General features: G+C 43.3%; 1 protein-coding gene across 5 annotated transcripts in view; it reads right to left on the reverse strand.

The window, feature by feature from the left end:
* Positions 1–7,924: 7,924 nt before the first annotated feature.
* Positions 7,925–14,058, reverse strand: part of ADAMTS3 (ADAM metallopeptidase with thrombospondin type 1 motif 3) — a 134,740-nt gene continuing 128,606 nt past the window's right edge. For all 5 annotated transcript variants that reach the window (XM_066995933.1, XM_066995934.1, XM_048074409.2 and 2 more), the window contains one exon: positions 7,925–10,775. In XM_066995933.1, coding sequence (XP_066852034.1) covers positions 10,198–10,775 — 578 coding nt within the window. In that variant the 3' untranslated portion in view covers positions 7,925–10,197. The remainder of the gene's footprint in view (positions 10,776–14,058) is intronic.

Raw genomic sequence — 14,058 nt, forward strand, 5'->3', positions numbered from 1 at the left:
GTCCATGTGTGTGACCCTGTTGCCCCTCAGCTGTCAGGTGCTCACCAGGAGCCCACAGTGGCCATGGTGCCCACGATGGCCACGGTGCCGGCTCCTGCTTCTGCGTTGCCCAGCCGCAGGCTGGCACCAGCACAGCCCCAGGGCACAGCCACGGTGCAGGGCTGGGGCAGCTGCCCCTCGGGGTGCGTGGGGCTTCAGGTCCCCCACGGCCCCAGAGGTGTCCCCAGCACAACCCCTGCAGTGGGCCAGGCCCTGCTCACTGCGCTCTTCACATGCAGGTTTTGGCACGGATCCTCTCAGTTCCTGTGGGTGGATCAGGAGGCGCCGCTTGGCTTGGGGAGGCTGGCAGCTCCCAGCAGAGCCCAGGAGCTCCTGTCCTTTGCTGCCTGCTACAGCCATGGAGATGCTGCAGAGGCCTCGTGCACCTTCCTGCCCAGCATGAGTATGAGCCCTTTGTGCTGCTGCAACCCAGCCAGGGGCTCTGGGCTTGACTCTGTGCCGCGGGAGGGCAGGGGAGGGAAGGGGACCCCGTCCCTGGGCCTGGCCCCAAAACTTGAAGGTTCCCCTGGGGCTGGCACCTGCCTGGTGGAGAGGGCCTGAGTAAGTACTGTCCTCCTGGTACCTTCCTTCGGGGTCTTCCTTCTCCCAGAACAAACACTGCCTTTGTTCCTTCTTCACAGCTTTCAGAGCTGACTGCTCGCTGCTGTTTTGTGCCGTTAACTTTGCTGATCAGATGGGTTTTTGCACCAGAATCCCCTCTCATCGGCTCTTCTAAGTAAAACAGGGCTTTTCCGTTCTCCTGCTCTCGTTCCTCCCTCCTTTCTCGTTTGTGGTGTGCAGCAGGGCTGCGTGGCAGGGGCTTCTCCCTCAGAGGCTGCGGGGAACGTGGCTTCTGCCCTGGACGTCTCCAGCTCCAGGTAATTACAGTCCGTGCTTGTGGAAGCGCTCTGGGCTGTAGACAAGGTCGTAAATCAATTGCTGTCATAACCAGAGTATTAATATTGAATGTCCTAGTTGAGCACTGTATGGATATTGACAAATAAGTTTGTGTTTATTGATCAGCTCACCCTGGGCAACTGCAGCTCGCTGTGCCTCTGGTTCCTGGAGCTCCAGCCCTGGACACCCCCAGCTCATGGATGTCTCCAGCCCTGGGAGTCTCCTGGATGCGTCCAGGTAATTACAGCTTGTGCTTGTTACAACAGCCTGGGCTTTAGGCCAGTTTGTTAATCAATCAGTACTGCGAATGTGAGAATTTAATGTTACGGTACACTGCCTAGGTATTGACTAATTGGTTTGCATTGTATTTATTGGTTAATTGGCCCTGGACATCTCTGTCTCCCTGTGTCTCCCCCTTGTGGATGGCTCCTGCTCGTTTGCAGCTCCAGCCCTGGATGGCTCCAGCTGGATTTCTGCTCCAGGTAAATAAACACAGCTCGTGCTTGTTAACCCAATCTGGGCTTTAGACGAGGTCATATATCAATCGCTTTTGTAACTTAAATATTAATATTGAATGGCGCAGTTGTGCATTGTACAGACATGGACCAACCTAGTTTGTATTGATCTGTTAGTCCTGGACACGGCTATAGTTGGTGGACATGTCCAGCCCTTGATGTGTTCAGCTTGTGCTTGTTGCAACAATGTGGGCTTTAGACAAGGTCGTAAATCAATCATTGTCACAGCTTCAACACTGCATGTGTTGTGTTTGTATGGTGTAAAGTATAGGCTTTGGTATATGGTTTGTATTTTTTCGTTAATGAGCTCTTTGTGTTCATGGATGGCTCCAGCCCTGGTTGTCTCCTGGGTATTTTCAGCTTGTTCCATTTTCCAGCTCAATGTCTTCTGGCTGTCTCCAGCTTGTTGCAGTTTCCAGCCCCATGTCTCCTGGATCTTTCCAGCCCTTGAAGTCTCCTGGCTATCTCCAGCTTGTTTCTGGCTCAAGCTCTTTAGAACTTGTGCTTGTTTAAAAAAAAAAAAAAAAAAAAAAGGTGCTCTTTTGACAGAGCTATAAATCAACCAGTCATAATCAGAATACTAATATGAACTGTCATAGTTGTCCAGAAACTGCCTAAATACTGCACAATTAAGGGAGTAACCATTCTGCACTGGGTACAATGAATGAGCAGTGGAAGCGGGAAAGCACCATTTTGCCCAGAGACTATTTTGAACACTTTGTTTGGCCTGGTGCATGCCAGCATCCCAGACTTTGGGGACTGCCACAACCAGACCCCCACCTCAGGTTGGGGTCCATGCACCCAGCCCACCCCCCTCCCACCTCCCCTCCAACCCACCCTCACAGCCCCCCAGCCCCTGGGGTGCAAGGTTTGCCCCAGAAACAGCCAACATGGTCTCCGTTCCTGAGCCCAACCACACAGAAACTGGTCCATGCTGCACACCCCAAACCGAGTGACCCGGTCTCCGTCTCTGAGCCCCACAACCGGCTGAACGAGGCCGTTATGAGCCCTGCAGCCATGGCACTGGGTCGGTCCATTGGGGAGCACGGAAGTGGGCCTGTCGCAAAGGCTGGCACAGACACCCAGCGCCGTGCCTCTGAGCCCCTGACCAGCCCAATGGGCCCTGTCCCCGCCCCACACGCGGGGCTGTGGCTCTGTGAGGTAGGCACCAGGGGAGCTGCAGGGGGCTGTGGGGGCCCCAGCCACCGGCTCCCACCTGCACCGTCTGCCCCGCCTGCACAGCTGGCCCCAGAACAGCTGAGGTAGGCTCCAGCCCCGAGCCCAATGCACAGCAGCTGTGCTCTTTGCCCAGCCCCAAACACATAGCTTGGTCTGTTTCTCTGAGCACCAAAACGGACCTGGTTATGAAGCCCCAAAATGTGGGATTTGGCCTCTGTTCTCAATACCAGGCAGCACCACTTTCTGGAGAAATGGTTTAAAGAAGAACCGGCACTATCGTTGCTGGGGGTGACTGCTCCTAAATGTGTAGAATGCCCCTTCTGGTATAAATTCTACCTGAAAGCCTTGTCAGTATTTGTTGAACAGTCGTGATGAGTCAGGAGCACAGACCATGCCTGCAGGGACACTGGAACTACGAATGAGGATAATCCTTCACTCTTTAAAGACAACATGCTTTCTGGATGTTCACCTGGGAGAAAAAAATAAGGTAAGATGTCAGTATTTAGCTCTGAAATTACATTTTGGATGTACACCCACCAGAGACGAGCCCTACATTTGTGTTTGTTTTGAATTTTGCTAGGGCTGCTCAGAAAAATGGGCAGGAGAAGCAGGAAATGTTTTCAGCTGAAAGTCTGAGGAGCTGAATTAGCTCAGCCTGCCTTGTATTTCTAACCCCAGGTCCCTCCATCTCTCCAGATAGGATTCTGATTTTTCCCCCAAAGAGCATTTGAATTTTGTAAGACTTTTCTGAGAGAGAAATCACATCCGGTTCTTCTTTAAACCATTTCTCCAGAAAGACAAACTGGGATTCTTTCCTCAGTGTCTTCACAGTGTTAGGAATATTTTCGGTTCTTGTTCTTTTAAGTGTGTTTTGGGTGCTTTATGAAAGTTAATATATGTCTTTAAAATTAATGGATAGTCTGCAAGCAATATCTCAATATTTGTATGGCAACTAAACATGTTAGTGGGGAAAACAGGCACACAGTGCAGAGCAATTTTATTTTATTGTAGCATTTGAAAGGGAACGTCCTTCCAGTATCACAGACTGCACTAATTACATGTTGATTTCATAGTTATTTTCACCTGCATGTACCCTGCCTTCCATAAATAAACAATCAAACTAACCCACAGTGCCACATCAGCAGGTAAGATCTAACAGTTTATGGATACATTATCTCTGCTTCAAGAGAATGATGCAAAGGTAAATGTAACACTTCATACACATAGCCAAGGGGAATAAACACCTCACAAGGACAGGCTAACCACAAACTGCAGAGGACGTGTGATCTAGCAGCCTGGCAAGTGGGAATTGTGGTCTTTTGAAGTGTTACAGGTCTGAACGAGTAGCGCCTCAGTACATTTTTCTTCCACTAGTTTGTGGCACGGCAGTCACAGAGCAGTCCCCATGAAGAGGAAATGCGCTGATTTGTATTCTGCAGAAATTGTCTAAATTGATGGGAACCGACTGCTCAGTCACCAGTCCTGTTCTCTCCTAGATGATTTAAGCAACTCAGCTTGTCCCAGAACAGGAATTTGCTGTACCTCTTTGCAGATGGAGTTCAAATGTGTCACTGTGTGACAGGAACATGCCAGAGTTCATGGAATTGATTCAAAGGAGAAAGCAGCCAGCAGCAAACCTGTTATTATTCACTTTTCTTCCTTTGTGTTCCAGTCTGGTCGATGCCACATTCAGTTTCGCACCCACTATGAACTTCTCTTTCCCAATGAGGGCTGGCACATCATCCCTCACAATGTCAGATCCTCTGCTTGATCCTTGCTGCTCCATCTTCAGGGAGAACACAGCCTTGTAGTGCTGCTCTGTTCTATCCCCCCATGCACAGATCTTGGAGAGAAAGAATATTTATTATGTATGTTCTTGGGCACTTACTGTACCATAGCTTATTTGTGTATCCAGCTCGCTGGCTGCCTGCATGGGGCAATACAAGGGGATGAATGCATCTGAACACTCCATGGAGCTCAGCGGAAATGGAACGTGTAGAGGATGAGGGTGTGTGTCCCCAGAAGGACAGGCTCAGAGCTGGAGGAAGGTGTCAGGAAGAGGTCGGGAGATAGCCAGAGCTGTACAAGGCATTTTGTAGTACCCAAAAAGGAAAGGCTAAGGCTCCTGTACATCCATTTTTGGCCTTAAACATACTTTTTATTTCACGTCCAAGAATGCTTTATGTGCGTGTGACTGCAGAGGCCTGGGCGAGCTGCATATGTGTATCTGAAAGTTTGCTTTAAATAGCATTGCTTTTAGTTTCTCCTTGCTAATGCCTTTTCCCCTTCCTAAGTGCATCAAGAGTCTTTGGAAACATTTGAAAGTGTTTAATATATTCTGAATGGCAGGGGAGATTAAGCAAGCTGCTCAGGACTTTCAAAATGTGTTTACTTTGACTCAGAAAGCACTCTGATTTTAAAGAGATTTCCTCGCCTACTGTCAGTGATTTTTAGTAGTACCCTTTTCCCGAGTCACAGGAACCTGAAAGTGTGTCAAATATAACTGTTTGCCAGAGAAAGACAAGGTGAAGGCAATTGCTTTTCCTCAGAAAGAAGCATGAACTTCCACAGTGGGCACTGAAATACCTTGAGCCACTTGCACTGAGGTTAAATTTGTGGAGTACGTGGTGTAAAACAACTGTGCAATGAGAACTCAGTTCTGCGTGTTCAGTTTTGTTAATTGTAAATAACAGAAATTTTGTAAGGGGTTGTGAGGACAAAACACATGGAGCAGAAAGACCGTCAGGGAACAGAAAGACGATGCTTTCTTTGTGCATAGAGTCGATATTTAAAGAAGAACTAATCTTTGAGAAGAAGGACTATCTCAAAGTGTTCCTTTTTGACTACAGCCAGAATGAAGATGTGGGGCTAGTATGCCTGTTCCTAGGCACCAGGTTTCTGAGGAAGTAAAAGGAGGACAGCTTCAACTTGTGGCTTGAGGTTGAGTCTTAGAGTTGGGCTGTCTTTGAGTTTTTGTGTGAAGAGTCCTAAGTATCTCCTAGAGGTGCTCTTGTCTCAGGCCTGGCAATCTGAGTGTGGCTTGGGACAAACTGAGCATAGGAAGCCCTGTGTATTACTTGCCTTAAACTCTGCAGAGCTGGTAAAATAATTTGGGATTGGTGCAAGAATGTGAGAGTTCCTCTTGTACCCTGCTGAGAGCAGTCATAGTGTAAAAAACTTGCTGTTTGGCTACAGGACCCAAGTAATGTGAAACACCCCAAATGTATATCGTTTACTTAAACAAGCAATGAGAATTTGATTTCATGAGCATCTGTGTAATTATCCTTATCACAACCATATGTAATCTGAACATTCAATGCAAAGCAGTCATCCTGAAATGAGCTGAGACTTCCCCACAGAGTAAGTCACTTTTCTTCCTTTGCATGTATGCACACAGATTGATCACCCCTCTGATTTCAAAGGTGTTTCTCCTTTTACTTACAATGTGAAGCAAGGCTAAAATAACAGACTGAAATATTCTGCATCGAACCCCACAGAAAAGGTACATCTGTGAAATGAATACCAGGTGTCAAACAGAAAAGGCTCCTACTCTTTCTGAAGTATTGCCTGCCTCTCCTTTGACAGTATCCCAGGCATCATATCTCCACTTCTGTCCTGTGTTCTGGTGTGTGGCTCTCAGTGACCCCTTTGTAACCCATACGCCCTGGTTTGAAATTTGGCTCAGCTTGAGGCCAGCCAAATTCTTTTAAAATTGCAAGCAACTCTGTGTGCTGTAAGCATCACTAGTGTGTGTTTTTTTGGCTCGATTCCCAAGGAAACAGTTTGTGGAAAAGCCTGAGAAGCCCCTTACCCCATCCTGGACTAATTGATGCATCTCCCAGTGAAATGCTCAGCATCTGTGTGGGCTGAAAAAAATAGGACAAGAATAAAATGCAGTCTCCTCCCCCACTTTTTTTTTTTTTTAAGCAAGTTTTATGTAGTGTGCATTACTAGCAAATTCCTTTAACTAAAATGCAAGAAGAATCAAAGCAACTTGGAAGTCATAGACAAGACTGGACTAATTCAGCCGGAAGGGACCTACAAAGATCAAATCCAGCTGCCCAGACTTCAGGGCTAACGAAAAGTTAAAGCATTAAAAGCATTACCCATATGCCTCAAACACTTACAGGCTTGGGGCATCAACCACCTCTCTGGGAAGTCTAGTCTAGTGTTTGACCACGTTCATGGTAAAGAAATTTGTCCTAATGTCCAGTGTGAACCTCCTCTGGTGCAGCTTTGTGACATTCCTGTGCATCCTGTTATCAGTTAGCAGGGAGAAGAGACTAGCACCTCCCTCTCTGCTTCACCTTCTCAGGAAGTTGTGGAGAGCAATGAGGTTTTGAAAACAACTGGCTTAAGAAGGCAGTTTCTCTGGTCTCTATGTAGAGATTAAGATCTCCCTTATCAAACTAGTTTTACTCTAGAAGTTCTAGTTTGGATTTGCTTTTCTTGAAAATGGGCAACTGGAAATGGAGAAAAATATTCATAAGTCTCTTAGGACAATCCCAAAATGACCTACCTCAAGCAGTGAAACCAGAGCATGGGGTACTATGGACAAGGCAGCTTTACTTCCTTAACCTTCGGTGTGAATCTGTGGGACTGTGTGCCGGCCCACAGATACATAAACCCATCGAGCATCCCCACTTGCCCCGTATCACACCATCTGCTGGTCACAGAGAAGTTGTGACGTTAGGTAATGCTAACTATACATGGAAGCCTGTACTTGTCAAGTGAGAAACAGCAATTACATCAAAGGATGCATTCTTGCAGATATACGGTCTCAAAACTGCTTAAAGACAGATGGACCTGAAGGCCAGAACGTGCACCTGTACTAAAATAACATGGGTGAGGTTTTTTTTGTTTTGTTTTTTTTTTAAGTCTTCAGTGGCCGGCTGCTGACGTCTTCTCACCTACTCAGAAAACATTTCTAGCTAAAGGAGAGGAGAGCAGATGCCTCCTGTTCAGCAGGTGCAGAATCTCTTAGATACCATTCTTCATACAGCAAAGCCCAAAATGTTACATGTTCCCGAGAAAAGGGTTGGAGCTGCTATCCGGACATATACATATGTACCAGGAAGACTCCAGATCACAGGACGTTCACTCCTTCCTTTCCCCCAATTTCCCCGCTTATTCCTCTATAATGGTAAAAACAGGACGTATTTTTAAAAATCAAAATTTTAATTCTTTTTTAATTTTTAATTTTCAAGGGAGTGAAGCTTTGGGATGTAAGTGTTCCTTCATTTTGCAAAAGGCAAACTAATGAAAAAAAAAAAGACTCTCCCGTACGAAGCAAACCAGAGAAAGATTTGTTATGTTAAAGATTTTATTGCTACGTGCTCCCCAATACAACAAACAGGATCAGTAGTGTACACTTTAATGAAAGTGAAATTAGCTTGGTAGAAAAGAAAGCAAAAAGGTACAAGGATTATCTACACCCACATTGTATATATGTAGAAGATAAAGACAGAGAAAGAGAATTTGACATTTGGGGAATTTCCAAGGAACAAAACACACCCTATTTGTCTGTTTGAGGCTCAGGGATTGTCTGCACAATCTATTTAATACTAATTTCTTTGACCTTCAAAAGCCTTGCAGAAAGGTAGCAGCAGTTCTTTAGAGGTGTTGAGTCAATACTTTAGTGGGTTAGATTATGCACATCACAATGCAAGCTGCGTCTTGCATAGTGACCTTATACTTCCCTGAACAGGATTCATCTACTTAAAAGTTTCATCGACCTTAAAAGTCTTCTGACAACAGTTTTCATCCTTACTTCATCATAGTGATTTTGCATAATCACTACGGAAGTTACTATCTAGCAATTAGCCTTTGGAGTCCCAATTTGGAGTCCTGCTATTTTATAGGATGTTAGAGGTTCACAATCACTGTCCTTATAAATGGGTCAATCATGAGGACCTTCTATGGGGAGCCAAAAATTGCACGTGAATCTTTCATAGCCTATTTAGAAATTAAAGATGCCTGTAACAAAAAGAAATGTCATAAGACTTTTTTTTTTTTTTAAGAATAAGATCAACAATTTCTCTACAGTAGTTTAGTTAGCTTAAATTTCTGTTCTATCCGTATGACATAGCATGTACAGGTATCTACTTACATCTCTCTATTTTATCATGGCAAAAAGAATAGTCAACTGCCCTTAGTGTAAATATTTAGTACATAAAATACTATCAAGAATTCAACTTTTAATAAATATCTTTAGTTCTCAATCCTATATACAAGTACTTTACAGCAACACACAGGAGAGAGTGTGATTGGGTGGACTGTGAACAAGATGGTTATTGACATAAATTACTAGTACATTATTGCAGTCAGATGCATTGTGGTTGTGGAGATTTTGAGGTGAACCATGCTGAAAAATAAATATCTCTCTCACCTTTAAATCAATGCTTCCAGTAGGAAAAAAAAAATCTATTTTAAGTCTTGCCACAGCTATTTATTATTAGTGCCTATTCTACCACTGTGATGCTTTTTCAGCTTCATAAAAAACAACCGGATCGTCTGGAAAACACAACTCATTTTTGACTTGTGAATATTACAGTACTTACAGTATATACATGGTTTCCTACACTGGTCTGACCTTGTAGGCAAAAGGAGTCTGAAGGGACAGCACTGCTACTCCTAAACTGAAGCAGTGCCTGCTCAGTGTGGGCCATGGGTGTCAGTGTTCATTTCACAGGCACATACAATTGTTTTTCCAACCTGTGACTAGAATTACACTAAAATTTCTAAACCTACTTTTAACAGGCAGGTGGCAATAAGTAGACTCATACCTTGAGGATTACACTTTTTCCCCCCTATTTCAAAAGAAAGCATCACATTGTTGATATTAATAAAAACCAAACTCTTTCCTAGTGTCAGTAGATGTAATTCATATGAAAATGGAACTCCTCCTTTTATGACAACGCTGCTTAAAAAATCAACTTGTGGAATGTAAATAAGGCAGTACTCAATGGCAGGCACCTAACAATTGTCCAGAACGTAACATAGGTAAACAGTTGTCTGACAGCACAAAACTCTTAAAAATAATACTGATTTTCTGCAATATACAGTATTTACACAACAGCTGCAAATTTGCTCATACAATATCCATTTATATAGATAAATTAGCAAAACAAGTCTTATGGATTCGGTTGTTCCACTGCAAAAGTATTTTGTATAGTGTAAACGTTTGGTACCTCTTGTAGTGGGGCGTTTTCTACATGTGTTTAAAAACAAAAATAATGAGGTGAGTGCTGACCATCAGGGCTGCTTTCCCTGTACTAGAGCTTGACCAATGCCCTCAGCAACTTTTTCTCACTGTTAGGAATATTCTTTGGTGCTTTCCTCCAACACATTCACGCTACCCAGGTGACGCAGGATGGGAGGAGGATGGGAGCAACTAGAAAGTGAACCAGCACTTCTCGTTCTTTGTATTTACAAGGAAATGAGTTGATGATCTGCAGTGTCCTGCTCGTGGAAAGCAGCATGCACCATAGTGTCCAGAAGTAAAGAACTGAAACGCAAAGCCAAACAAAGCCGCTTTCTGCTACTATCCTCCACATGGCATTCGCGTTCATCTTTCCACAGTGGAGGACCTCGAAGGCCATCCCTTGTCAACGTGCTTCTCACCCTTCCGTGATGTTCTTGATGGAGAAGGAGCACCCACCATGGTGTTATTAAGTGGCACCACAGGAACTGCTGCTGCCAAAGCAAGGGCGTTACGAGGGCCAAGACTGCTGCTGTTGGCAGGTGGCTGGTGTAGAAAAGCAAACAGCCTAGAAGTCTTGCTTGCCTGAGGAACTCTCCATCGCAGAAACTCAGCACCTTTAGGCTTAGTGTTTGATGGGGAGACGCGTGTATCTGCATCCTCTTCTGCGAAGCGAAGCCTGCCCAGAGAACTTCGCCCAGGCAGGAGCTCTGCGTAGCGGGGCACTGACGGTGTTGGCATCGCCAAAGCCCTAGGCAGGTCACTGTGATCAAACAGTGCTTCCTCTTCAGTTTCAGCAGCCTCGGTAAGGAATGGAGGTGGGAGGGTGCTGCTGCGCTTGCTGCAGGACTCACAGCACAGCTTGTTGTAGCCAGGGATGGAACAGTACCGTGCAAGCACTTCCATCTGACAGAAGATAGATTTGTCTCCCATACAGGGTTCATCTGCAAAACAAATCCAATACTGATTACAAACCCAGCACTGAAGAGTGCCTGGACGGAATTTAGATGGGCATTGATAAAGTTCTGCCCATGTTTCCAAAATGATGGGCTAGTCTGAGATGCTTCATCCATCAAAGAACTCACCAACCCCACCCCGTAAAAATAACCCAACCCCTTCAAAGAGGCCTAGCTGGGAACAAAAAAAAATCATTGTTCACTCTGAAAATGCTGGATTCTGTGCACACCAGTCATGAGGAGAGGAAAGTCATGCTCTATTTCTGGAGGGCCAGACAGCAATTTCCAATGATAACCTAATAACTCCCAAATACCCCACTAGTTGTCGTTCTACCCACCCCAAATCACCTTCCCTTCTAGCCTAAGGACATTGTCTATCAGCAACATTAAAAACAATTATATTTTCCCTTAAAGAAATCCCAAGTAGTAATTCTCAGAGATGCCTTTTATACAATCTCTTAAAATAAAGTGTTAAATACATTTCTTAGTTTTTCAGTGATCTAAACATAACTAGAGAACCGATGGAAAGCTTTTAACAGATAGTTCAGATGCCTTCAAGTTGTGCATGGCATTCCTTTCAGTCAGAGAAAAGATCTTAAAGAAGTCAAAGATGTACTGGAGGGTCTCAAAAATGTCAGTTTCTTTGAGCATTTGCTGGATATTTGTATTCGACACATAGAAATGCAGTGGTCATTGCAAGAATATGAAAAAGGAAGAATAAGGCTTTTATATTTAGCTAAGAGCACATCTGTACCCAGTCTTCTTCAGAGTATGATCTGTCACATGAACTCATTTGCAAAGTTCTAAGTTTTAATGACACCTGGACTGGGACAAACACTGACAGTTTCTAACGCGCATCAGTAGGTGGCAATGTTGAGAATTTTATGTTCCTAATCTGTTGTACTAGTACCTAAATCTGGTGCTGAGGCTCTAGCAGCAGTTCAGAAGCAGACCAGGAACATAGGAATGTGTAATACGTCACAGGACAGAAAACCAGCATTGAGGACAAGTGAGTTGCTCAGTACATCCAGTAACTATTCAAATACTTTGGGAAGAGACCAGCAAAACATTCCCATTAACAGAATTTTCCTAAGATATCACAGTTTACTTGAAATAGTATTGATGGATTTTACTTAAAATAGAAGCATGTAAAATTATAATGTAAAAGGCCAAAAGCTAACCCTAACGATTGAGAATATCTGTTCCATGTCTAGTCCTCAATTCATAGTTAGCAATTATGTAGTCAACATTTTAACGAGCAACAGATGGCATGTGTTGCCACTTATTAAACTCTGAAATTAAATTAGCTTTCTGTCCTGTGATATTTTCTCACTGGTGTACAGATGCTGTCTCACCACATGTCAACAGCACGTTAGGCAACCGAGTTTTCCTATTTTAAAATATTAACTGTAGCCCAACCCCTCAATCAGCGTAAATCAGCTTAATTCCACTGAATTCAGTAAAATTACACACGTCAGTGGGCTTGTGGGGTGTTGTTTATAAATAGCAAATTATATGACTTCAGCACGTAATATAAATTTTTTCCTTGCTCCTAGTCCTGATGTGCTTCCTTGGACGGGTGTTTATTGGTTCTTGACAAGCCTAGCATTAAATCTGCAGCTTTGCCTGGGAACATATGTAGTCCATGGAGGCACTATAAGACTATTTTCAGCAGGAATTAGCATGGGAAATTCAAGGGCTGTATTCATAATTCATCTAAACTAGAAAAGCTAATATTGAAACACAAATCTTTGCATCATATATAAAGTAGTAATTATGCCTTCATGGAAATGAAAGCACCTGATCTGGAAAATTATGGCAGTCACCTTATTAACACACTGTGATTTATATCAATATATAAGTGAAAGCAAACATTATGAGCTAAAATGACAAACAAATCAAAAAATAAAGTACCAAGAATTATTTTTGCCATTCCACAATGACAAATGCATTTAGTCCTGTTCTCTCATGGCTAATTTTTCTGGTATTGGTTTGCAATGGTTTAGATTTTGTGACTCAAACGGTAGTGCAAAGATTTGGTTTTGTACTTATCTACTTTCAGTAAGTTCCGTAAGTACAATGTTGAAGCTAGATACTCACAAAATCCCTGTTTTTTATTTTTTAGGTTAATTCTGCACAACCTAGTCAACCATTTCCTATTCAGTACTGAAGTGCTTGTATCCTTCTGCTGATGTTCACGGTAAAAATTCTCCTTTTCACAATTTGTTACTTGCTTCATGGTAACTAAGAGTAGAAGACACAAGAAAGTGTATCGGCTCCCTAGGGATTTTTTAGAAGATGAAACTACTAGAACAGAATTTAAATTAACTCAAATTTTTCACATTAGATTCTAGATTTGACATATCTCTTAAAAAAGGCATCACTGTGACTGTATATCCAATGGGATGGTTGCTGACAACATCCCATTGAGAAATCTTGCTTTGAGCTGGAAGTTGCTATTTAGGTTCTAAAATTTAAAACAGGAGGTGGGTACTTCTGCATGCATGCCATATCACATCTGGCAAAGTAGGGCTTCCTCATACAGGGTTCTTACATGAAGCTCATCAGTTCGTGTCAGTACCACAAAATCATTTTTTTAATTTGGGACAGATAAAAAGGAAGTTTGATGGTAACATTTGCACAGCCACAGAAACATGACTGCTGCTCAGATTATTGCTATGAACCTGAAGGGTAAAATCTTGCCTCCTTTTTCCTTCTAGTCACAAATACTTAAGAAGAGTAAGTGAAATATCTATGGCAGGTGTCCTCATTTTTCTACACTACAAAACTCAGCTTCACTGAGGAAGAGCTGGTGACTCTTCTGTATGCAGACATGTTTTTTCATGAAATGAAACAGAAAAGCTTTAACATAACATAACATAAAAGGAATCACACCAGCTATGGCGAATGTCCATCCCAGCTCCATTAAGATGAAATCCTCAGCAACTGTGCATTTATACGGTAAATCACTGGTCAAAAACATGTAATATAGACTAATGTTTTGCTAAGTCTAAAGCCCTGAAAATCAAAATAATAATCCAGGCTATACAGACTTAAAGGTCTACCACACATTACATAAAGGGTTTATCTACATAAATGTTACAGAACACTATTTATATATTAGCTGTATTCCCCCAAAACATAGAGTGCGGTAGAAACCACATCAGAAGAGTGTGGTGAAAAAGATAGACTACTTGGTCTGAAGGAATACTGGCAGCTACTTAGTGCAGAGGTTGAAAATCCCAGTGCTTGGTAAAAGTTATGGCCCTAA

Source organism: Anser cygnoides, chromosome 4 (assembly GCF_040182565.1).
Source record: "Anser cygnoides isolate HZ-2024a breed goose chromosome 4, Taihu_goose_T2T_genome, whole genome shotgun sequence".
Classification (NCBI taxonomy): Eukaryota; Metazoa; Chordata; class Aves; order Anseriformes; family Anatidae; genus Anser; species Anser cygnoides.